This window comes from Rhinoderma darwinii, chromosome 5 (genome assembly GCF_050947455.1).
Source record: "Rhinoderma darwinii isolate aRhiDar2 chromosome 5, aRhiDar2.hap1, whole genome shotgun sequence".
NCBI classification, from domain to species: Eukaryota; Metazoa; Chordata; class Amphibia; order Anura; family Rhinodermatidae; genus Rhinoderma; species Rhinoderma darwinii.
The window spans coordinates 199,785,027-199,811,982 of record NC_134691.1 but is presented as its reverse complement, the minus strand read 5'-3'; the positions used below and the strand labels follow the sequence as shown (position 1 = coordinate 199,811,982).

Below are 26,956 nucleotides of genomic sequence, written 5' to 3'. Positions count from 1 at the left end.
AAGTTTTTATTAAAAATAGAGATAACAGGAGAGCGGACCGGTCCTATTTAAGTCATGTTTAACAAGTAAAAATATCATTTATCATTGATGAAAATTGATTGTTCATACATAAAAAATTATCTTTATCATTTGTCTCATTGTAAGTGTCATCCCTTAACGTTTGTATTAGCACTGTACAGAACATACATACAAAATTGTCCCTAATATGTACGATAGTTGTAGGGTCCATCTATTGTCTGGGACAATATCAGGAAGCTGGTGATCTGTAATCATTTTGTTAGTAAATGGGCCTTTACATACCTACCTGAATCTGCTAATAACACCTTGCACTGTATCACATTGTATATCATTTTATCACAGAGACTTAACAGTGAAAAGGCAACCCTAACTCTGCTGTTAACAAACTCTGTACTAATACATCTCTATGAGATATTTTTCTTTTAATTTACAGAAATTGGGGGAGATTTATCAATAGTGTCATAGGGTGCATGAATTTGTGTCGTGCATGATTTTATGCAATTTGCTTCACATTTAGAAAAATGGCACATAGTCGCATAATATATTTGTTGTAACTCCCTAGTTCCACCTCAAGGGTGTTGTGATGTACGCCTTATGAACTGAGGAAATATGCTATAAGTGCAGCAAGCTAACAATGTCCCCAACAGGCAACAAGATAATAAATGAGATGGGAGGTCTCCAACAAAAATTGGGGTGTTCAGCTTGGAAAAAAGATGTCCTAGAGGTGATCTTATTAACATGTATAAATATGGGCGGTCAATAAAAAGAAGCAGCACATGATTTATTCATTCCAAAAACTGTACAAAGGAACAGGAGAGATTCTTTACATGTGGAGGAAAAGCAACTAAAACATCAATACAGGAAAGTGTTCTTTATAGTTCGAGTAGTTAAATGCTCTACCCCAACAATTAGTAATGGCAGATACAATTTCGGCATTCAAAAAAGGGCTAGAAATATATCTCATAACTATTGGCATTGGGAATTATTATCCAGGAGAATTATCTGACTGCTATGTAGGAGCAAGAATGAATTTTCTTTCCCCATTGAGTCAAACTTGGCAAGGGAATTTTGTTTTGCTTTCCTCTGGATAAAACAGCTAGGCCTGAGAAAGCTTGAACTTGGTGGATGACTGTATTTTTCTGTGTAACTAAATTGCTCCAATATATTCTGCCTGCTTATGTCTTTTTTAATGCCTCCATCATTCTGTAAGATTGTTGATTTAGCTGGGACATGCTTAGTCAGTGGAAAAGCTGCTGTGTTACTTAGTAAATCACACATCTTTCCCTTACAAGACCACACAGGGCTTTTTAATTACTACAGGCTTAAGCGTGGATGTGCAGCGTGATGCAGTCTGACTACTGATTACCGTGCAGGCAGCAGAATCCGGAAATTACGGCTGCTCCTCTATGATCTCATTTAATTATCATTGGGCCGTTAAATACCACTAAACACCACATGTCAACTAAAGACTTCTCCCTGGTTATCTCCCTTATAATCAGTTGTTTGGGAGGATAAAATAAGACAAAAGTATCTGATGAAAAGAAAACACGTCTTTATTCTTTACAGATAACATTTGTTTGCACTTTCCAGAATAGCAAAATAGCGTTATCAGGCCAGTCTTTAATATTATGATGTCTACAAATCCTGAGAACTTTTTTTTTTAGAATTTGTATGTATGCTGAACATTCTTTGTCCTTTTTTTTTTTTTTACAAATTCTTTTATTTTTCCGTTTTCCAAAACACAAATATAATGGTGCAGACATATGCAGCACTGACATCGGCCCACAGGCCAGTATATGTAATTACAATGAGTGCAAAGAAACACAAAAACAACAACATACAGTTGAAATCGATATTGATAAAGAAGACCTTTTATGCATCCTGAACCAGTAGCCATGCATAATGACCCGTGTGAGAACAGGGTAGAGATAGAGAGAAGCAAAAAAGAAGAGAGGACAGAAGGAAAAAAGCAAGGAAAGAGAACTGACCTTACACATGAGGCCTAGGAATTATGCTCAGCAGGCCATAATGGTCCTATACTCCACAGACGATTGCAATCTAATTCAATCATGCCATGTTTTGAGGAATTTAGCGTGGGTCCCTCTCATCGATGCCGTGAGGTCCTCCATTCTCATAATCTCCTGGATCTTGCCGAACCACATGCCAAAATACGGAGGACAAGATTGTCTCAGCAGTGCGGGGACACACGCTCTGGCTGCATTCACCAGATGGCGAACCACTGAGCGTCGGTACGTAGATAATGGAACATCACACAGATGGGGCAGGAAAAAGGCCAGAGAGCGCAGAAGGGGGAAATCCGTAAATTTGGAGGAGATGCGCCACACCTCAGACCAGAAATATGTCAACTGCGGGCAATCCCAAAAGATATGTAGAAGTGTACCCACATGGTCTCCACATCTCCAACACAACGGTGAGACCGCAGGTATCATCGCATGTAATCTGGAAGGCACTCTATACCATCGCGACAAGATCTTAAATCCGGCCTCCTGAAATCTGCTAACCATGGAGGATTTATGTGTCATAGTGAACAAGCGATCCTTATGTTCCGTAGTGAATGTTAGACCCAAGTCCCTCTCCCAATTAAGCAAGTAGGAAGGTGTGGAAAGATTGGATGGGGAGATCAGGAGAGCGTAAAGTCTGGATAGCGAGTGACGCACCGTGCCCGTGCAAAGTAGTTCGAAAGGGGAACTATCTCGTGAGTATGCCGATGGGTTAGGTAGGGATGCGAGGAAGTGTCTCAACTGCGTGACCTGCCAGGAAGTAAAGGAGATAGGGTCTGACAAAGACCCCAACTGTGGGCTAGTCATCCATGTCGCACCCTGTATAAAATGGGTGGCATGTCCCTTACCCGCCCTCAACCAGTGCTGGAAGGGACCCCTTTCCTGCCAAGGTGGGAATGCAGGATTTCCCAAGATAGGAAACAAGGGGGAGGGAGACGGAGAGATCTCTTTCCGGGGAAAGAGCCGTTTCTTTGTCCTTTTTTAATTCATTCCTGTTAGAATTTTAGTAATAAAATAATACTTTAAAGGGAAATAAATGTATAGTTTAGTACAGAATACGCCCAGAATTTCAGCTGGTCCACAATGGGCCCAACAGGATTCTGCAGTATCAACTACACACCAGAGATGGCTAATGTGCCATATTATTGTGGTCTCCAATGCTACCATCGCTCCGATTTCCTCTCTGTTAGCACTCCCTGGCAATCACTATGGGACAACACTCCTATCCTTTTTTTTGGGCAGATACATACTTAATTCATTTAAAGAGCATCTGTCACTAGGTCATATAAGTTGAACTGGTTAACTGACCTGAATAGCACTGTCTCCCTGATTCCAGCGCTGTATTTCTTTCTTTCCTGCCCCCCTCCGTTCCAGAGATATGCCCATCGGTTTTGTTGGGTAGGCTTGGCCTGAACCACATGGAAGGAACATGTGGCCTTTCGTTGGCTTTCCAGATGGGCTGTTTTGTTAAAAATGCCAATAAGTTTTTAGTTTTTTTCTAGACTACTTTAATTCTTGTATGAGTATAGTCTAGAAAATGCATTTACATTCTAAAAGTCAGATTGTTGGCTTTTTACATAATACTAAAGAGGAAAACATAACTAGGTGTTACTGAAAGAATAAGTAATACATTTTATAAGGTATTTTATTTTAGCATGCTTCATTTTCCTAATATTTTTTTTATTTTATATCTACAATACCCGCTACTGACTTTTTTTTTGTGGAAAAAAACCCAAACATTTTTAATCTACAATCAAAAAAACATATAAAGCCTTGATATTATAGCTCATCACATGATCAACAAAGGATATGCTGCCACTGGATTCACAGTAAAAAAAAATATTGTGAGGAGGAAGGTCTGATGTGCTGACATACCAGTGAGGAAATTACACCTAGAGATTCAAGGGCAGTGTCTTTCCAAAAAAATTACTGTTTTATGAATTCATGCAACAACTTTTTGGACTTGTTGGTTTTTTTGTGTGCAAAAGTTTTAATTTTTTTCTAAAGAGAATTTAAAATGCATTTTAAATATAAAGTGTACATGGAAGTCTTGATAGCCTTATATCGCCTGCCAGACTGAGATGAGACTGCAGAATGACTGATTTTGGACTCATCGTGCCCTCCCAAAGCAGGGAGTACGAGAAATCTAAATAAGCAGAGCTGTAGTGTAAGGTATGAGGGAGAAACAGAGCAACAGCCTAAGGCTATGTTCACATCTGCGTCAGGGCTCCGTTCCGTCTGAGCTTTATGTTGGAACGGAGCCCTGACTGACACAAACTTTTAGGTTTCCGTTTCCATCACCATTGATTTCAATAGTGACGGATCCGGTGCCAATGGTTTCAGTTTGTCTCCGTTGTGCAAGGGTTCCGTCGTTTTGACCGGATGAAAACCATAGTCGGAGCCCTGACGCAGATGTGAATAAAGCCTAAGGTCTCATTCAGACTAGCGTAATACTCGTCCGTATGCTGTGCAATTCAATGGGGCCATTCACACATGCGTTGTTTTTCACCCAAAAATAAATGGCACGTAAGTAGTGCCAAATGTTAGGCCACTTTCAGATGTGATGGATGTGTTGTACAATTTCAGTGTGGATTCCCCAACGAGACTGCACAACAAATTACAGTACCATACATGTGAATAGGCTTGTCAAAGCTTCTAGCAGAAAATCAGTATTGACCTTATCAGAAAACTGACTTAATTGCTTGTCTTATTTTCTGGGGGGTTCTGCAGGCGGAGTCCAAGATTACGCCATGTCATTAGGAAGCCACAGCATTCATCTGCTGACAATCTAATCAATGAAATGACTTATCTGACTGAGACAGAAGATGTTTTCTACACTTATAAAGGCTCCCCATCTTCAAAAGAAAGTGATTCAGAGTTCTCTCAAAATCGGAGTCCCCAGAGGTATGTGAAGCTTGTATTTTCTGCAATTTAGACCTTCCAACTTTTTTTTTTCGATTTATATTATCTGTTACATCAAGAGAAATGATATTGAAATTACTCAGTTGTAGAGCATGATAGACACTAGAAGGAGCTATGGCATTGTACAGTATATTCACCAAACTTTAACGAAAAAGAAATGTGCTAGAATACGATCTTATTTTAGGCACAGTTGCAACATAGGGAATATAAATTTAGATTGTAGCAATACTGTGGTAACCCAAATAACTTGCTCCAGTTTTGACCTAGCCTTTAGACCTACAGTACTCAGGATTAATGTATTTCTATTTTGATGGAAGGCTTACCCAGCTAAAACAGAAAGATCAAGCATTTTATTTTCATTTTATAATACACATGAAGATGTCTTTTGTAAACTCAGGAAACTATTTAAAGGGGTTGTACGTCAATGGCGCTGAGATGCAAAAACAGATATAACCCATGAACAGGTGTTGTACATACTGTATGCTCTTTGTCTCCACATTATATAATCCATTTAAAACGTACGTGTACCTAACCTTTCAGGTGACTTTTCAGAATAAGGGTATGTTCACACGCCTTATTTACGGACGTAATTCAGGCGTGTTACGCTTCAAATTCCGGCCGAAAAAACTGCTCCAAACCGTCTGCAAACATCTGCCCATTGAATTCAATGGGTCTTACGGTGTTCTGTGCAGACGGGCTTTTTTTTACGCGCCGCTGTCAAAAGACGGCGCGTAAAAAGACGCCCGCCTCAAAGAAGTGCATGTCACTTTTTGGGACGTAATTGGAGCCGTTTTTCATTGACTCCAATAAAAACCAGCTCCAATTACGTCCGTAAAAGAGGCCGCGAAAAATGCATGCACTTTTCAAAACGCCTGAAATTCAGGAGCTTTTTTCGCCTGAAAACAGACAGAATTGGCGTTGCCGTGTGAACATACCCTTACCTGTCGTGTGTGTACATGAGGAATAACACTATTTCTGGCTATTATATGACTTGTATTATGCATTTTTAAGCCGTTTTCCCCTCTGCAGACTATCTATATTTCTCAATTTTCTCTGAGCTAGTGGGTGGAGCCCAACTGGGGTGCCATGTAACACTTACTAGGAAGATGCTGCAGCATCTTTGTCTCCCTCCCCGGTGTCTCTCTCTGCTATGTGCCCTGTGATTATGCCTTTGAACGATGGCTGCGCAGAACAAAGGTGTCTAATAAATGTTATTTTTTTGTATCAGTAAAAGCTATTCAGCGTCACAGTATACTTTTAGGCCCTATTCATATGGCAGGGATAGTCGGCCGTGTGACGGTCGTTTATTTAATGGCCGTCACACTGCTGCAGTAAAAACAATAGACCCCAAATGGGGCTATTGACACGGGCGGTAAACCGGGCCGTCAAAAAATGGAGCATGCCCTATTTTGGGCCGTTCTCACAGCCGCACGGCTCCCATAGAAGTCTATGGGGCCATGTAAAACACGGCCGTCACTTGGATGTGATCCGAGTGACGGCCTTGCTTTCTGCCGCTTGCTCTCTCCTCCTCCTCACAGTACGAAGTGCACGTGACGAGGAGGAGATTTTTGTGCTGTAGCTAGTGCCACAGCCCCCTTTTAGATAGCACCCCCCCATAGATGGCACCCCCCTGTAGATAGCGCCACTGTAGCTGTCTGTAGGAGCTACAGAGGGATTCTGCTCCTACAGGGAGCTACAGTGGTGCGATCTACAAGGGGACAGTGGCACTACCTACAAGGGGGCTGTGTGGCACTATCTACAGAGGGCAGCGTGTGGCATTATCTACAGAGGGCAGCGTGTGGCATTATCTACAGAGGGCAGCGTGTGGCATTATCTACAGAGGGCAGCGTGTGGCATTATCTACAGAGGGCAGCGTGTGGCATTATCTACAGAGGGCAGCGTGTGGCATTATCTACAGAGGGCAGCGTGTGGCATTATCTACAGAGGGCAGCGTGTGGCATTATCTACAGAGAGCAGCGTGTGGCATTATCTACAGAGGGAAGTATGTGGCATTATCTACAGGGGGCAGCGTGTGGGATTATCTACAGAGGGCAGTGTGTGACACTATCTACAGGGGGCTGTGTGGCACTATCTACAGAGGGCAGTGTGTGGCATTATCTACGGATGGCAGTGTGTGGCATTAAATTCATGTGTTTGCTGAAAGTAGGAGTACCCTATTTGTATTTGTCTACCAGACTAACCAAAAATGCACTCTGGTGCAAAAGTGGTACTACATATGCAGAATTCTTTTATTTTTTTTTTATATTAAAGTTGGGTGTACAGTACTTAAAATCAACCTAATTTTCCAGCTTATGAAAAAAAAAATTAAGTGAAAGCGACTTTAGGTATAGACCGCTTAATAAATCGAAAAGAAAAAACCCTAGTTATTTGCACATTACCATCATCTTCCTCTACCTATATGCATATCAATCCTATTTTAAAGGCGTTGTCCAACAAAAATAAAAATGATCTATTATTTTTATTTTCTGAAATGAATAAAGTTTGTAATATACTTTTTTTTTCCAAACCTGCACGGGTCTCAGGTTTTCAGTCCCTGGACCCGGAAGTTCAGAGCTGCCGTTTTTGTGAAAACGTGACTACACAGGCTTCGGTGGGAAGGAACTCCCGCCTCCTTCCTGTTTGTCGATGACGCAAATGAAGGGGCTTGTTGCCTTACTCAATTCTTCAGCTAAGCCAGCTCCTTCCTCTGTCACGGCTGATTCAGAGACCGAGGAGGCGTCGGGCTTAGCTGATTAATTGAGCCAGGCAGCCAGCCCATTCGTCCGCTTCATCGACACACAGAGAGGAGGGGGAAACTGCTTTCCCCGGAGCTTGTGTCCGCGTGTCACGACAAGAATGACCTCTCTGAGCTTCCGGGTCCTCGCGATTCGTGCAAGTTTGGAAAAGAAAGTATATTACAATGTTTCAGAAAATAAAAATAATAGTTTTTATTTTTCGTCAGACAGCCCTTTGCAGTAAGCATCCTCCCAACTCATGACTGATTTCCATCAACTGCTTTTGGCTTAATGGGTGGAGCCTTCCTGGCCGGTTCTCTCCCACGCACCTGTTGAAATTTCTGTTTGTGACCACGACAGTGAGGTAATAACAGTGTTACCAGCAAAACTTGTGCAGCCATTGGCCACTGCCTGTGAACATGGTTTTGTCCGCATGCGGCCGCTGGCAAGACTCTGCAATACTCTGAAATCAGAAGTGATGTCCTTTAATTAACAGATGCAGACAGGAGGATGTCATTTGGAGCAGAAGGGTGCATCAAACAGAAAAATGACTGCAATCATCTTACATGGCATGTTGTATCTGTCACATAAGTCACATGTTGCTTTGTCAATGAACGTGAAAGGAAACATGTTACAAGATTTTAGGGCACTAAACCATCAGCATGTCGCTATGCTGCTGGGTTTTAGCATCCTCAACATGCCCCATGTCCGTTTTAGCATTTTCTCGAATACATTTTTTTAAAAAAATGAATTACCGGTCAAGAGTCCTGAGATTAGATGAAACCAAGGCTGGTACACCTCACTTCACTGCGCAGGTGCCGGATGCCACTGGACTTATCTCAGGACTCTTCTGTTGTAATCTACGTTCAGCGCCACGCTGTATTTTAACCTTCTAAGACAAAATACTAAAATGGACAGTTTTATGGTTTATGGCCCTAAAATATAGTAACTGGTTCCCTTTATATGGTATTCTTGGAACTAATAAAGCACTCCTAGCATAAAATAAATGTTCATAACCTAGTGCTGTCATAGTTTTACATTCCGTTCGCTCATGTATATTACTGGGTCACACTCCAGTGGACTCCTGGCCCTCTAGCTATGTTCAGGGAGCTCTGAAATGTTCTTCTGAAGTAATCACCTGAGACGAAGTCTTCCTTGGGCTATTTTTCCTGCACACCAACACACGTTGATTGTTAATCACTATGTGCTAGCACACGGGCATTGTACATACTGTTCTGTTATGCAACTTGTAAGCTTAAAGTGGCATTGAGCAATCCAATTACAAAACAATGTATGCAATTTCAGTCTCTCGGATATAGCACAGAGCAGAAAAATAATTGATCAGGGATATGTGGAGAGTGTTTTGTTTTTTTTCATCTACTCATATATCACTTAGTCTGTTATGGCATTTTATGGATTCTGCAATTGTTGGGGCTTTAAAGAGGCTCTGTCACCAGATTTTGCAACCCCTATCTGCTATTGCAGCAGATCGGCGCTGCAATGTAGATTACAGTAACGTTTTTATTTTTAAAAAACGAGCATTTTTGGCCAAGTTATGACCATTTTCGTATTTATGCAAATGAGGCTTGCAAAAGTACAACTGGGCGTGTTGAAAAGTAAAAGTACAACTGGGCGTGTATTGTGTGTGTACATCGGGGCGTGTTTACTACTTTTACTAGCTGTGCGTTCTGATGAGAAGTATCATCCACTTCTCTTCAGAACGCCCAGCTTCTGGCAGTGCAGATCTGTGACGTCACTCACAGGTCCTGCATCGTGTCGGCACCAGAGGCTACAGTTGATTCTGCATCAGCATTTGCAGGTAAGTAGCTACATCGACTTACCTGCTAACGCCGATGCTGCTGCAGAATCATCTGTAGCCTCTGGTGCCGATATGTCCTCGCTCGTCTGACACGATGCAGGACCTGTGAGTGACGACACAGCGTGATCTCTGGAGAACGCGGCTGTATCTGCACTGCCAGAAGCTGGGCGTTGTGAAGAGAAGTGGATGATACTTCTATACACAACGCCCAGCTAGTAAAAGTATTAAAAACGCCCCGATGTACGCACATAATACACGCCCAGTTGTACTTTTACTTTTCAACACGCCCAGTTGTACTTTTGCAAGCCTCATTTGCATAAATACGAAAATGGTCATAACTTGGCCAAAAATGCTCGTTTTTTAAAAATAAAAACGTTACTGTAATCTACATTGCAGCGCCTATCTGCTGCAATAGCAGATAGGGGTTGCAAAATCTGGTGACAGAGCCTCTTTAAACATGTTCCACAATCTCACTATTACTCTTCTTTCTCTTTAGGTTGTCTGATCAAGACTCTCCAAAGTAAGTGTTAAATTTCATCTCTTCGTTTAGTTTGGACACCATGTATTTGTATAGAAATAGAAGAAAGTAAAATGACAGCGACAAACAATAAGGGTATGTTCACACATTGAGGATTTTCTTCTTAAACTTTTTTCGTGCTAATGTTTTATGTGGATTTCTTATTTTACTCACTGATTGCACACGGACTCTACATTTGGATGAAGATTTTTATGCAGATTTTAAATTTTGAACACTCTGGAGGTTTTTATACCCAATGTGACCTGAAAAACTTGACCTATCCTCCTCCAAATGCCATTTTCAGCTTTTTGGTGCAGAGGCTAGCAGATAGGATGTTTTTTTCTGATAAAAAAAAATCAGTAATTCCTTTAAAAAATCCAAAAAAAACTTTAATTAATGATCCAGCTCAACAGAGCACCTTTGCAGAAGTGCAGAAAAGTCCATAGACCCTATATGAGCGTCCTCATCAAGGTGTTGATAAACAGTATTCGCCACTGGAGAAGGTAGCAGGTATGTACCCCAGAATAATATATTTTTTTGTTATGATTGTAATTTAGTTAAGTTAAAACTGTAAAAAATTATGTATTTTTCAAACTTTTGTCTTAACAGGAGCAAGCTAGAAGGCATCATCGATATTGAGCTCATGCCATTGTGGCGTTGCACGGAGAGGGGCCACTTCGCTCTACTAAATGTTGAGCTAAGACGCTCAGTGTTTTTTTTGTTTTTTTTTTTGTAATGCTACGCAAATACAATTGTATCATACAATTTAAATAATTATTCCATTTGTGTATTTTCAGATATCCAGAGAAATTCAGTTCTGGTTATCTTTGGAGAGCACCTCCAATGAGAGGACACTGTCATGCGGAGGTCTATTAGTGCAACCAAGAGGCTGCTCTTAAATTTGAGATAAAAAAAAAGTATAACTTTTGACCTTCTTGACCATTGTTACCATTGGCGGCTTTGGTCAACGAAGATACTCCGCAATGAAATCTTTTTTTATTTTCTCTTTTTCTTCCAGATTTTTTGGCCGCAGGGGAAAGTTATGCATCCCTGCAGCCCCAGTTTCGGGTTGGCAAATTTACTATCTCCAGGATCTGGCAGTATTTGCAAGCCATTGCGATCGCCAGTCCAACCAAGGAGATATGGTCCAAATCATAGCAGGCTTTCAATCTGTGGCCATTTTTCCCAACTGTATAGGGGCCGTCGACGTAAGCACATACGCATCAGCCATTGCTCTCAGGATTTTACTACTTTATTTACAAAAAGTACTTTGCTGTGATCCTGATGGCGGTGGCTGATGCAAATCACAAGCATGTTGCTATCGACGCTTGTGCCTATGGCAGTACTGGGGACTCCCGGATGATACTAACATCACAATTTTGGCAGCAAGTACTGCAAGACCAGGTGACTTTTTCGGCTCCAGGACCTCTACCTAGTACCACGTATCCAACCCTCTTCATCATGGTATCGGATAAGTCTCTGATGCTCAACCTGCTGCGCCCATACCCATCACATTTTCTTTTACATCATGTGGACAGATTGGTGCGTGTGCATCGCTTATCTGGGGAAGAGATGGCACCAAGATACACCATGGAAAGAAGGCAAGCCAGCTGAGGCAGTGTGGCTTTTGGCAATGTTCTGCTGGAAAACCTTGGGTTCTGGAATTCATGTGGATGTTTTAACACTTACCACCTACCGAAATATTGTTGCAAGGAGATATACCCCTTCATGGCAACGGTATTCCCTATTGACAGTGGCCACATTTATCAGGATAATGTGCCCAGCCACACTGCAAAAATTGCTCAGGAATGGTTTGAGAAACATGACAGAGATCGAGAACCTGTGGGATGTGCTGGAAAAACAAGCCCAATTCATTGATCTGCTGCTAACGTCTTGGTGCTTCAGAGTCCGGAGTCCATGCCTCAATGCTGTGAAAAACTACAGTATACTTTTTCTATTTTTCCACATCGTTTATTTTTGCATATTTGTCACACTTGAATGTTTCAAATTATGAAACTACTTTTAATATTCGTAAGAGATGACCGAAGTAAACACAAAATTATGTTCTTAAATGATGATTTAATTTGTTGAAGGAATAATTATGTTCAGTCCTACCTGGCACTAATGTGAGTGAGAAGCCCCCTTAGCTGCTAAATCAACCAGTTAACCAAACTCAATTGACTATTAGATTTAATTTCACTATCATATCATAGTTTGTTAGCTCTTGCGAGCAGGGTCCTCAATCCTCCTGTTTGAATTGTATATTAGCTTTGTCACTATGTAATGTCTGTGTAATGTTTGATATTGTTTGTTTATGTTCCCTCTAAATTGTAAAGTGCTTCGTAATATGTTGGCGCTATATAAATAAAGATGATTATTATTATCATCAGCCACACCCAGACATGAATAATGCCAGACCTGTTGAATCACTAAAATAAAACCTGGCAATGTGAAGCGGGCTAAAAGGGCTCAAAAAGCGGCATATGATGCTATATTCTGAAGAGATTCAAATACAGATGTGAAACAAAGTCATTGAAATCTACCAGTCTAGAAATGGTTCCAAAGCCATTGCTAAGGCTCTGGGACTCCAGCAAAACCCAGTGAGAGCCATTATCCACAAATGAAGAAAACTTAGTTACATAGTATATTTGAAAAAATACATATGTCAATCAAGTTCAACCAAGGGATGAGAGAAAGGGAAGGGATGGGAGAAATTATAGAATTTTGTTTTACCCCTATTGATCCTGAAGAAAAAAAAAAGAAAATACCCATAAGACATTAACTAATCTGCCCTTAAAAGGAAATATATTTACCTTCCTGATCCCAATTGGCAATCAGACTGGATCAATATTAAACAAAAATTCTACACATTGACATAGGCGCTGATAGTTTTTTGTTCTATGAAATTATGTAAGCCTTTTTTAAAGCCATCTACTGTACCTGCTGTGACTAGCTCCTGAGGTAGGCTAGTCCACAAATTCACAGTTGTTATGGTATAGAAGGCTTGTCATCTCTGGAGATCTGAACCATTTTTCTCCAGACGGAGGGAGTGCCCTCTTCTCTTGAGGGAATTTTACATGGAACAGGATTTCACCATATTTTTAGTAAGAGCCATTTATATACGCATACAAGTTTAAGGTCATTGTCCACTTTTGAAAGCAATTTTTTTAACAAAAAGGTCAATCAGTGTGTTTTGTGCAACTTTATAATTATTTTCTATTTTAGATACAGCTGCTTTGTATGCTGTATACAGAGCAGCTTTATCTTACACTGAATCCTGTACCCGTCGGGTCCACGGGACTGATGGGTTCAATGTCAGCGGGTCCTGCGTGTCTCTGACATGCAGGATCGAGCTGCTATGGATCAAATCTAAGTTCATAAGTTAGATGTGATCGATTACAGGTGGAACCTGTGATACAGCTACTCTGTATACAGAATACAAAGCAGCTCTATCTCAAAATGTAAAAATAATTTTTAATAAAAACGAATTATAAAGTTGCACAAAACAAACGGATTGACCTTTTTCATATTAAAAAAAAAATCATTTTGAAGACTCACTTAGCCTTTAAACCCTTCAGGACCAAGCTCATTTTGGCCTTCAGGACCAGCCCCATTTTTTTCTAATCTGACATGTGTCACTTAATTTGCTAATAACTTTGGAATGCTTTTACCTATCCAAGCGATTCTGAGATTGTTTTCTCGTGACATATTGGTCTTTATGTTAGTGGAAAAATGTGGTCGATATATTCAATGCTTATTTGTGAAAAACACCAAGTGTATCTGCTTGTAAAACCGATAGTAATACCACCCAAAATAGTTACTGATTAAAAAACAATGCAAATATAAAGTAGACATATGGGAAATGTTAAACGTCCTTTTATTTTTCTAGGACGTTACAAGGCTTAGAACCTTAGCAGCAATTTTTTCACATTTTCAAGAAAATGTCAAAAGGCTATTTTTTCAGGGACCAGTTCAGTTCTGTAGTGGCTTTGAGGGTCCCATATATTTAAAACCCCCATAAACACCCCATTTTAAACACTGCGCCCCTCAAAGTAATCGAAACAGTATTCAGAAAGAGTTTTAACCTTTCAGGTGTTTCACAGGAATTAAATCAACGTAGAGGTGAAATTGCCAAATTTCCCTTTTTTAGCCAAAATTCATTTGTAATAAAAAAAAATCTGAACACAGAAAGTTTTACCAGAGAAACACAATTCTGGAGTTTTTAGAAATATCTGAGATATGGCCCTAGTGCGCTAATTAACTGAAGCACAGGCCTCAGACGCAAAGGAGCACCTAGAGGATTTTGGGGCCTCCTCTTTTTTTTTTTGAATATATTTTAGGCACCATGTCAGGTTTGAAGAGGTCTTGTGCCAAAACAGTGGAAACCCCCCGAAAGTGACCCTATTTTGGAAACTACACCCCTCAAGGAATGTATCTAGGGGTATAGTTCGTATTTTGACCCAACAGGTATTTCATAGATTTTAGTAGAATTGGGCAGTGAAAATGTAAAATTAAATATTTCCCCAAAAATTTCGTTTTAGCTCCCAATTTTTTATTTTCACGAGGGGTAATGTGAGAAAAAACATCACACTATTTGTTACTCAATTTCTACCAAGTATGGCAATACCCCATGTGTGCCCCTAAACTGCTGTTTGGGCAGATGGCAGAGCTCAAAATAGAAGGAGCACCATTTGGCTTTTAGAGCGCAGATTTTACTCGATTGGTGTACAAGCAACATGTCGCATTTGCAGAGCCCCTGAGGTACCAGAGTACAGTAGAAACCCGAGAAGTGACTATTTTAGAAACTACACGCCTTAAGGCATTTATCATTTGCATGGGCATATGACAGGACTTCCGTGAAAGAGCAAAATGTGCATTTGTAATGTGGGCGCATATGTAAGCTGTGCGGAGTACATCAGGGCATAATAAGAGGGTATAATAATGAGGTAAAGAAATAATAATCTGCAGATGTGTGGCCGGTGTCCCACTGATAAATGACATTTTGTGTCGCCATATTCTGAGAGCCAGAACTTTTTTACTTTTTCTCCAACAGAGCTGTGTTATTTGCGGGACAATCTGTAGTTTTCATTAGTGGCATTTTAGGGTAAATGCGTTTTTTTTTGTTTTTTCGCTTTTTATTCCATTTTTTAGCAAGCAAGGGGACCGAAAGCAAGCAATTCTACAATGTTTTTTTTTTGTTTTTTTTATGGTGTTCACCATGTGCTATAAATTACCTTTTTACTTTATTCTGCGGGTCGATACGATTACAGCAATACCATGAGTATATAGTTTTTTTTTTCTATTTTACCGCGTTTGCACAATAAAATCACTTTTCTTTTAAATCATTTATTTTTTGTATCACCATATTCTGAGAGACAGACGTTTCTTATATTTCCATAAAAAAAGATTTGGGTGGGCTTATTTTTTGTGGGACAGGCTGTAGTTTTATTGGTACAATTTTGGGGTACATGCAACATTTTGATCACTTTTTATTCTGTTTTGGGGGGGTGATGGCAAAAAAAACAGCAATTCTGGAATTGTTTTTTAATTAATTTTTTTACGGTTTTTACTGTGAGGGAAAATAACGTGATATGTTTATAGTTTGCATCGTTACGGACGCAGCGATACCAAATATGTGCACTTTTTTAATGTTTTACATTTTTTCCTATAATAAAAGACTTAAAAGGCAGTTATTGTTTTTTAACTTTAAACTTTTTACAACATTTTTATTAACTTTCTTTTAACTGGGCGGGGCCTAATAGGCTTCTATACTAGGCAGACCAGGGGGCCATTGTTAGGCCCTCCAGGTTGCCATAGCAACTGCCGGCGACCGAGGTGCAGGCGTGCCGACAGGCTAGAAACCACCCTGCTGTAGCGATTGCTTTTGATCTCTCCATCTATGGGGTTAATCGTCAGATCCTGACTAGATCCCGACTCCAGGCCTGCCCGTTACTGCAGGATGTCCGCTGTAATATACAGCTGACACCCGCTGGTGATGGCTCTGCTTCTGAGCCCACTCCATCACCATCATGTACGGTTACGTGAAAGGCGCAAACACATTAGCGCTGACAACGTAACTGTACGTGATTGGGCAGGAAGGGGTTAATCATGTCCCCCTTGTACGTCTTTTTTCAAGGCTAAGTTTCATTCTTCTAATCTTTCCTCCTAACTTAGATTCTCCATGCCCCTTAATTTAGTTTCACTTCTTTTTATTTTTTCCAACTCCAGGGCATCCGTTCTATGAACTGGAGCCCAGAACTGAACTGCATATTCTAGATGAGGTCACACTAATGCTTTGTAAAGTGATCATAGTATGTCCCTGTCCTGCGAGTCCATGCTTCTTTTAGAAAATGACAGTATCCTACTGGCCTTAGAAGCAGCTGATTGACATTGCATGCTGTTTTTTAGTCTATAATCTACAAGTACACCCAGATTCTTCTCAACGAGTGACTCCCCCAGTATAGCTCCCTCTAGGACATATGATGCATTCAGATTATTAGTACCCAGAGCAAATTTTCAGTCCTATTACAAAACTATAGTTTCTAAACTTATAGACCTTAATTTACACATTATGCGTCCATGAGCTAATGTAAAATCCCTTTGCAAACTCCAAAAACACTATATCCACAGCGTCTCCTCTGTCTAGGCTTCTACTCACCTCTTCATAAAAGCAAATCAGGTTAGTTTGACAACTTCTGTCTTGAGTAAATCCATGCAAGCTGTCACTTTTTAATACTATTTTTTGTCACTGCCATGAATGCTGAAATCTCGTCTGATATAGCGTGCATGCACCCGTTATGTATGGTCCGACACCCATTCCTGCTTCATCCGGACTTAGTGTGTGCTGGCAGGAGGCGAGGAGCTGTCAATCAAAAGTAAGGAGGCGGGGTTAACGCTGAAATGCTTGTGGAATGAAGATATGACTTTTCAAATAAACATATGACTCTTTTATGCTCATTAGCATACGGCACAGGAACACTAAAAAACTGAATACTAAAGGTACAGAGCCTACTTAGAAGATAATTATAGGTTACATAAAAATGTTTTTATTTCACCGGCTTCCACCAGGTATTTCTGGTTTAATAGGTGAAATGCTGGTGACAGGTTCCCTTTAAAAGCCCCTTAAATATTTTCTTATGATGGATGTCAAACTTATTGGTCTAAATTTACTTGGGGAAGACCAAGAGCCCTTTTTTAAAATGGGCACCACATTTTCACTGTACAAGTCCCTTGGCACTATACCAGTTACTAGAGAATCTTTGAATATTATGAACAGGAGGACAGAAATAGCTGAACCGTGTTCTTTAAGAACTCTTGGGTGTAACTCATCCGGTAGCAGTCTTGAGCACATTTATTTTATTTAACTTAGCTTGGACCATATCTACATTAAGCCAATTCAGTATATTAATTTATGTATTAACAGCACTGGCACCGGCTACACCAGCTGCTCTTTCTTCTGTTGTATATACAGAAAAAACACAAAAAACATTTAGTAACTCTGCCTTTTCATGATTCCCCGTGACCAACTTCCCATTACCACTATTTAGGGGTCCTACTGTAATGACGGGGTAGGGAGACAGACAGGTGAGCCCTAATCTACCCGCCACTCAGTCCCTGCCTACTTGCACGGCCCGTCCTAGGCGATGGCGTACAACTGGGCGACGGTCCCTACGCTCAATAAGTGTACGACAGACAAACAGACAAGGGCACACAGAAGCTAAGGGAAATGGGGCAGTTGCTCACGGCAACACCGTGAGCAACAGGAGTAGTGAACGAGCCGAGTCAAACCAGGAGTGTACGAGGTACCAAACGCAGAGCAGGAGCGTAGTCCGTAAAGCCAGGGTCAAAATGAAGCAGAGGTCAATAATAATAGCAGGAGCAGCAGAGCCAGGAAACAGGAAAGAATCACAGGCAGAGGACAAGCATGAAATGAAGGTATAAATAGACCGAGGGCGGGAGCTAGAACCTTCTGGCCAGGCTGTGATAGGTTCTCCCACTCCTGAGCCTACCAGCCTGAGTGGTAGCAGATCGAGTCACTCTATCAGACTTAGGAGCAGGTGCAGACTGATTAACCACGGGCGTCGACACAGAAGCTATGTCTGGCAGAACCTTTTCACCTACATGTTCTGACCATGTTTTTTTGCATTTACATACTTAAATAATTTTTGGACATTTGCTTTGTCCCTGGCCCCCTGCCTTTCATTTTGTATTTTTGATAAATTTTTACTTTTTTACAGATTTTATTAAGCTCTTTGTAATTTTCAAAGGCTAAGGCTGTACTCTTAGATTTCTATTTTGTAAATGCCCTTCTTTATATAATGTATTGCCCTTTTAAAGTAGATGTAAGCCATGTAGGAATACATTTTGCAGTATATTTACCCAAAGTAGATTTTAAGCACTCCTACTTAGCATTTGTACCATTATTTGACATTATTTGTTCCAAGTCTATGTCCTGAATTGCATCCCTCATCCTTGGGAAATTGGCATTTTTAAAATTAAGTGCATTTGCCCTCCCAGCCTGTGTTTGTTTTTTACAGTATAGGTAAAATGTTACTATATTGTGGTCACTGTAACCACGGTTTTCACGAACAGTGACATTCCCAACAAGCTCTGCATTGTTTGAAATGACCAGATCCAACAAAACATCACCTCTAGTTGGGTTTTCCACAAACTGGACAATTTAATTATCCTGCAATAGGTTGAGGAAGTTTCTCCCCTTTTGCAGTTGAAGTAGAACCATGACCCCTAATTAAAATCTCCCATTATCACTACAGTACTAGCCTGTGCAGCCCGCTCCATTTGTTTATATAGCTGACCTTCCATCTCCACAGTGATTTTTTTAGGGGTCTATAGATTTCACAAAATATGATATTTTTTGTGTTTACCTCCCTTTGTAAATCTACACACAAGATTTCAACTTCCTGATAATATTCACCCACTGTTTCGACCACTCGTCCAGGAGGTCACAAAAGAACCCAGACAAACATCTAAAGAACTGCAGGCCTCACTTGCCTTAGTTAAAGAGGTTCTGTCACCACATTATAAGTGCCCTATATCCTACATAATCTGATTGGCGCTGTAATGTAGATAATAACAGTGTTTTTTATTTTGAAAAACGATCATTTTTGAGCAAGTTATGAACAATATTAGATTTATGCTAATTAGTTCTTAATGACCAACTGAGCGTTTTTTAACTTTTTACCAAGTGGGCGTTGTAAAGAGAAGTGTATGATGCTGACCAACCAGCGTCATGAACGTTCAGTTCAAATCTCAGATGTAAAACCAGCACCTGGTACAGACAATCTCCACCCCATGCATTGCATACGTATTTAGGAATCTGTGCTAAATCCGCAACGTGTGAACATGACCTTTATATAAACCTAAAACCTCATTAAACTTAAAGAGGCTCTATCACCAGATTATCAAATCCCTATCTCCTATTGCATGTGATCGGCGCTGCAATGTAGATAACAGTAAAGTGGGTTTTTTTTTGTTTTGTTTTGTTTTTAAACGATCATTTTTGGCTAAGTTATGAGCAATTTTATATTTATGCAAATGAGCCTTTTTAATGGACAACTGGGTGTGTTTTCTCTTATTTCCAACTGGGCGTGTATTGTGTTTTTAGCAACTGGGCGTGTTTACTTCTTTCACTGCACAATCACACTGTGCTGTGGATCATGCTGGGCTGGAACAATGAGAAGTGTATGATCTCTGACTGGTCACTGATTGGTCACTGATTAGTCACTGATTGGTCAGCCTCATACACTCTTCTGTACAACACCCAGTTGGTAAAAAGTAAAAACACGCCCAGTTGTCCATTGAGAAACTCATTAGCATAAATCTGAACTAGCTCATAACTTGCTAAAAAATGATCGTTTTTCAAAATAAAAACCACTGCAGTTATCTACATTACAGCGCCAATCAGATTATGTAGGAGATAGGGCACTTATAATCTGGTGACAGAGCCTCTTTAAATTGTAATATATGGTAAATAATTTGCAGAGTTTTTCTGTGGTTGCAAAGGTTCAATGTGTAAATTATTGTATTTCATGGTATATCTGTTAGTGTATTTACATCAGTCCATGAAATGTATACTAAATGTTCTATCTCTATTGTTGATTCTTTAGAAATATTTTAGAACACAGTCCAAAAGAAAACAAATTGAGCAATCATGGTTCATTTCCTAGTTCCCCCAATGGATTGTCAAATCATTCCTACTCGCATCCACTGGAAGGTGTGGACAAGACGTTTTTAGAGACCTACGATACCATCAAGATAGGGAACTCAACAGAGGATTCCAGTCAGTACTACTATGATAAGGTATGTATGTTTATTTTCAGAGCTAGCGGTCATTAGGTAAATGTCATCATACAAGTATCAACGTAGTGCCCTATATCTATATGACCAGTAGTTTACCGGTGTGCTACTTCACAATCCTTGACTTATTTAACCCCTTCCCGCCGGATCACGTATATAAACGTCATTAAAATCGGTGGCTTACCGCCTTTTCACGTAAATATACGTCATGGAGATGAAGCTGGCTCAGGAGCTGAGCCAGCGACATCACCACCGGGTGACAGCTGTATGTTACAGCTGGCACCCTAAGGTATCGGCCAGGACCGGAGCTAGCCTCCGATCCGACCGATTAACCCCTCACATGCTGCGTTCAATAGAGATCGCAGCATGTGAGGAGTTTATAGCCACCGGCACCCCAGCAACGTGATCGCTGGGTTGCCGGTGGCTGCAAAGGCGATCGGAGGGCTAATGCTTACCTCCCGATCAGCCTGTAACGGAATCCTCCTATGCCCCGTCGTCGGCGGGGCCCAGGAGGCTTCCGGTAACATCGGCAAGATGGCGCCGGCTCAGCTTCCGGCTCAGAAGCTGAGCCGGCGTCATCAGCAGTGGGTGTCCGCTGTATGTTACAGCGGACACCCCGATCTATCGCCAGGAACCGGAGCTAGCTCCGATTCCTGGCATTAACCCCTTCGATGCAGCGATCCATTGTGATCGCTGCATCCTAGAGGTTTGTAGAAAATCGGCAGCCTTGCCATGCGATGGCAAGGCTGGCGACTGCTACCATGGCAACAGGAGCCCTAACAATGGACTCCTGTCTGCCATTACCTAAGCTGATTAGGCCCCGCCCAGAGGCGGAGCCTGATCGGCTTGCTGTCAGTGAACAACTGACAGTTCCAATACATTGCACTACATAGGTAGTGCAATGTATTAGAACATCAAACAAATAGTTGGACATTCAAGTCCCCTAGTGGGACTAAAGAAAAGTGTAAAAAAAAGTGTAAAAAAAGTAAAAATAAAAGTTGGAAAACATACAATAAAAGTTTCAAATAATAACACAAAACACAATCGCCCTTTTTCCCTTATAAGTCATTTATTATTGAAAAAAATAATAAAGCCATACATATTTGGTATCGCAGCGATCGTAACGACCTGAACTATAAAAATATTATGTTATTTATCCAGCGCAGTGAACGCCGTAAAAAAAAACCTCAAAAACACTGCCATAATTACTGTTTTTTTGGTCACTGTCTTCCAAAAATTGAAATAAAAAGTGATCAAAAAGTCGCATGTATCCAAAAATGGTACCGATAAAATCTATACCTCGTCTCGCAAAAAAAACAAGCCCTCACACAGCTCCATCGACGAAAAAATGTAAAAGTTATGGCTCTCACAACTTGGCGACAGAAAAAATACATTCTCTTTCCAAAAGTAATTTTATTGTTCAAAAAGTTATAAAAAAGTTCTATAAATTTGGTATCGCCGGAATCGTACTGACCCGCAGAATAAAGGTAACATGTAGTTTATAACGTACGGTGAACGGTGTATATAAAAAAAAAAGTGGCACAAGCTGGGCATGATATTTGACACTGAATTGGCATATCTAGGGAAACTATTTAATTTGTACCTTCCGCAGCGCAATCATTTATGGAAAAGACACGTGGGGTGAAAATGCTCACTACACCTCTTAATAAATGCCTTGAGGGGTGCAGTTTCCAAAATGGGGTCACTTCTCAGGGGTTTCTTTTATTATTTCACATCAAAGCCTCTGCAATTGTGAACCAATACTTTATAAGTCGCCAAATTAGGCCTCAATTTTACATGGTACTCTTTCACTCCTGAGCCCTGTCGAATGTCCAGGCAAAAGATTAGGGCCACATGTAGGGTGATTCTAAAACAGGGAAACACCGCATAATAATTGAGAGCTGTCTTGTTATGGTGGCACAAGCCGGGCACCACATATTGGCGTATCTAAGGAAAAATTCCCATTTTCATTCTCCCACATCGTGTGCACACGAATTTCTGCAAAACACCTGTGGGGTTAACATGCTCACTACACCCCTAGGTGAATACCTTGAGGGTGTTGTTTCCAAAATGGGGTCACTTCTGGGGGGGATCCACTGTTTTGGTCCCACAGGGAATTTGCAAATGCAACATAGCGACCAGAAACCAAATGCAGCAAAATCTGTACACCAAAAGCAAATGGCGCTCCTTCCCTTCTGAGCCCTGCCGTGTGCCCAAACAGCATTTTACGACCACGTGTGGGGTATTGCCGTACTCCAGAGAAGTTGCTTTACAAGCGTTGGGGTTCTTTTTTTCCTTTATTTGTTGAGAAAATTAAAAATTTGGAGCTAAAACTACGTCTTATTGAAGAAAAAGGATTTTTTTTATTTTCACTGCCCAATTCTAATAAAATCTATGAAACACCTGTGGGGGCAAAATGCTCACTACACCCCTAGATGGATTCCTCAAGGGGTGTAGTTTTCTCAATGGAGTCACTTTTTTGGCGTTTTCACTGTTTTGGTACCTCAGGGGCTTTGCAAATGCGACATGACCTGCGCAAACCATTCCTGCTAAATTTGAGCTCCAAAAGCCAAATGGCGCTCTTTCCCTTCTAAGCTCCGCCGTGTGTCCAAACATCCGTTTATAACCACATGTGGGGTATTGTTTTACTCGGGAGAAATTGCTTTACAAATGTTGTGGTGCTTTTTCTCCTTTAGTCCTCGTGGAAATTAGAAAAAATTAGCTAAACCTACATAATCTTTGAAAGAATGACGATTTTTATTTTCACGGCCTACTTCCAATAATTTCTGAAAAAAACCTGCGGGGTCAAAATGCTCACTATACCCCTAGATAATTTCCTCAAGGGGTGTAGTTTCCAAAATGGGGTCACTTTTGGTGGATTTCCACTGTTTTGGCACCGAAAGAGCCCTTGAAACCTGACATGGAGCCTAAAATATTTTCTAATAAAAAGGAGGCCCAAAATCCACTGGGTGCTCCTTTGCTTCTGAGGCCGGTGCTTCAGTCCATTACCACACTAGGGCCACATGTGGGATATTTCTAAAAACTGCAGAATCTGGGCAATAAATATTGAGTTGCGTTTCTCTGGTAAAAACTTCTGTGTTACAAAAAAAATAGAATAAAAATGAATTTCTGCAAAAAAAAAATGAAATTTGAAAATTTCACCTCTACGTTGCTTTAATTCCTGTGAAACGTTTAAAGGGTTAAGAAACTTTCTAAATGCTGTTTTGAATACTTTGAGGGGTGAAGATTTTAAAATGGGGTGACTTTTTGGCGGTTTCTAATATATAAGGCCCTAAAAGCCGCTTCACAACTGAACTGGCCCCTGTAAAAATAGCCTTTTGAAATTTTCTTGAAAATGTGAGAAATTGCTGCTAAAGTTCTAAGCCTTGTAACGTCCTAGAAAAATAAAAGGATGTTCAAAAAACGATGCCAATCTAAAGTAGACATATGGGGGATGTTAATTAGCAACAATTTTGTGTGGTATAACTGCCTGTCTTACAAGCAGATACATTTACATTTAGAAAAATGCAAATTTTTGCAATTTTTTCACCAAAGTTTTTCACTGGTAAATATTGAATTTATCGACCACATTTTTCCACTATCATAAAGTCCAATGTGTCACGAGAAAACAATCTCAGAATCACTTTGATAGGTAAAAGCGTTCCGGAGTTATTACCACATAAAGTGAAATATGTCAGATTTGAAAAAATGGGTCTGGTCCTGAAGGCCAAAATGAGCTTGGTCCTGAAGGGGTTAATGTAAAACGAGTTTGTGTGCATGTTTATAGTTGTATATACACTAGTTAACAAAAGTTTGGAATTGCTAAGAAGTGTAATTATTTTTGAAGAACCTGTTGAAATTGAACTGATCAAAGAGTAGAATATATGTGAGATGTAGCTGTAGGAGTGCTTGATGGCTTTTGTCGAGAATGGAAGAGGAAATCTAAAGCTATGGGGCTGCTTTGGTACTGATGCAGCAAAAGATTTCCAGTTTACCATTCATTCTACATGTCATCCCCAAAATTCTTTGTACTAATTTCATCATGCAGCAGAGCAACAATATGTAGAAACTAGTGAACAAACAAGGTGACAGAGTACTGTGTTTGATAGAACCTATTGAGCACTTGTAGGATGAGCTTCATCATAAGTTCAAGGGAAAAAATGCCCTACAAGCCAAGTCATTTGTTTTCCTGGATTTTTATTTTTCTAAATAATGCAGTTATATAAAATAAAAATAATGCGGTATAAAATTGTCAATGAACTATAATTTCTAAACACTATAATAATACTTTGAATAAAACAAAGTTTAACTTCTTTAAAAGACAAAGGCCCTAATATTTATGTGTTTTATGGCACTGGTTTGCCACAAATTTACGCGCACGGCTATTATGTGCTAAAACTTGCGACTTTTATCGCGGGCATGGCATTTTGCCAAAAATGGAGCATGGCTTAAAAGATGGTCCGACAGATTTTTCACATTTTAAGCCATTTCTAGCTTTAATCTACGGTATCTCGGAGCTGCCCTCGATTTCACCTTCAATCGCACGGAGAGCAGAAGATTCAACTAATGCGATGCAACTCAGGCAATAAATAATTTGTATCTTAATGTTATGAACTAGTGACTTATACTAGCGTATGAAACGCCAGTATTAGTACAGACACAGACTTTTTGGGACAATGACTTTTTTAAGGATTGCCAACTCTTGCACACAATTGTATATACATAAGCAGTGAAGATCATGTTGTTTGGTTAATAGTCAAGTAACCCCATTTTTGTTAAAAGCACGTTAAGGCCAATAGTAATTGATCAGCTGAATATGACCAAGTAAAATCACACAAAAATATGGCGACCATTTATAGTAAATATAGAAAGCAAACATTTAGCATCATGTTTAGACACAGAGGACCACATAACGTTTATAAAGACTGAAACAACTATTTCCATAACTCCCATAAGAATGAATTTCAGGAATTCCCAGGCACCTCTTATTCTCCCCTTGGATGTGGGGGTCAGCGGCCACTTCACCATGCGGGATGTAGCCGGCAGACCCCCATTTATGAGATAGGTGTGGGCCCCGTACGTGGGACATGCATTTATGGCATATCCTGTGGATATGCCGTAAATGTCTAAGATGGGAAAACCCCTTTATGAAAAAGTGGCTCCCACTCTGGTGGGCTCGGCCTGGCCATGTATTGCATGGTTGCTCATTCATTTGAATATCCCGCTGCAGGGTAAATGTGTGGCCGTCTGTAATGCCACCTGGCAATATCAGCTAGTAACTGGGTTTCATTAGCCTTACTGCATATCTAAGTGATTTACATGCAAGTTAGTTCTCCTCCATGAGAAGGTAAAGAATGTCTCTGGTGCCACCTATTTAAGGTAACTCTCCTGTAAGTCAATGTCTGACCTGTAGAAGAGCCTTGAAACATGACTAGGGGTTTTAGCCATGCTAGAATCTCCTTAAAAAGGAAGCGAAACCCATCTGCAGAATGCTGTTTCTGTTTTTTGTTTTTTTTTACCTTTCGTCAGTATAGAGCAGGGTGCTTACAGGCTAAGAGGCCTTTCACATAGACTCGGGGGATGCTGGTTCTCTCTACAGAGATACACCTGACATGAAGCATTATACATGCAAAGCTCAATGGAAAAAAAAAATTTGCATGTTAGTTCCCCTCCAGGAGAAGGATACAATAGGTGGCACATATACAATGATATGGATGTTAACAACTGGTTTGTCAGCTACCAGATGATGTCTGTAAGGTGTTGTAGACCAGCACCTTTCAGATCATGGCACACATATCTTTATAACTATATTTCTCTCCATAGTTGTGAGTTATTTCAGTGTTATTTTAGATAATCTGCAACTTTCAAAAAAAAAAAAAATTTCTTAAACCTCTACAACAGCACTATCAGGAGGAGGTTTTCCCCGTCTCTCTAGGGCCAGTAAAAAATACAGCAGCAGTAGTTACAAACCTCCTACATCTTACCTTCCCCAGTTGTTTCCTGTCCCTCTGGGACACGTGGAAGCAGTTGCTGACACACGGCATGGACGATCGTCATTCATCTCCCACCAACCTCCCTAAAGTGGTGTCATGATGCCAGCAGCATCTTAAAGGTTGTGCTTGTGTTTCCTATGTACCGTCGTCCAGGGAGGTAGAGATATTTCTCATGAATCCAAAAAAGAATGTGATATCTGTAAAAAGTCACTGGCAAAATTCCAAAGATTGACCATAACTCAGGGGAAATATATTCTGGCCCCTCTCTCTCTCTCTAAATCCTAAGGAAAGCAACAGATTTACTAGCAGATGCCTTTCACTGATGTGGTTAGTCTTGCAGCCAAGGTAGCAGCACTGTCCAATTCAGTCAGGAGATCTATTTGGCTATTTTGAGAATAGCAATAATCTAAAACTTGGAGCTCTATCCTTTCCAAATCTGAGCCATCCCTCTCAGACTTTTCTCGACCCCAAGAATACTTACAAAGATCATGGCCATGGTTTTTTTTCCACAGGAAGGGGATCCCAATTGTCCTCAACTTGGATGATTTCCTGGTGGCTGGGAATTCAGTGTCAATGTTTAGTTTAATCTCCAGAACATATGAAGCAATTTATTC

At 40.4% G+C, this 26,956-nt stretch overlaps 1 protein-coding gene across 1 annotated transcript in view; it reads left to right on the top strand.

Moving 5' to 3' along the window:
- Positions 1-26,956, top strand: part of PTPN3 (protein tyrosine phosphatase non-receptor type 3) — a 282,946-nt gene that overhangs the window by 198,767 nt on the left and 57,223 nt on the right. Inside the window, exons 14-16 of the mRNA XM_075826850.1 lie at positions 4,770-4,943; positions 10,012-10,035; positions 20,160-20,352. Of these exons, the coding sequence (XP_075682965.1) occupies positions 4,770-4,943; positions 10,012-10,035; positions 20,160-20,352 (391 nt within the window). The remainder of the gene's footprint in view (positions 1-4,769; positions 4,944-10,011; positions 10,036-20,159; positions 20,353-26,956) is intronic.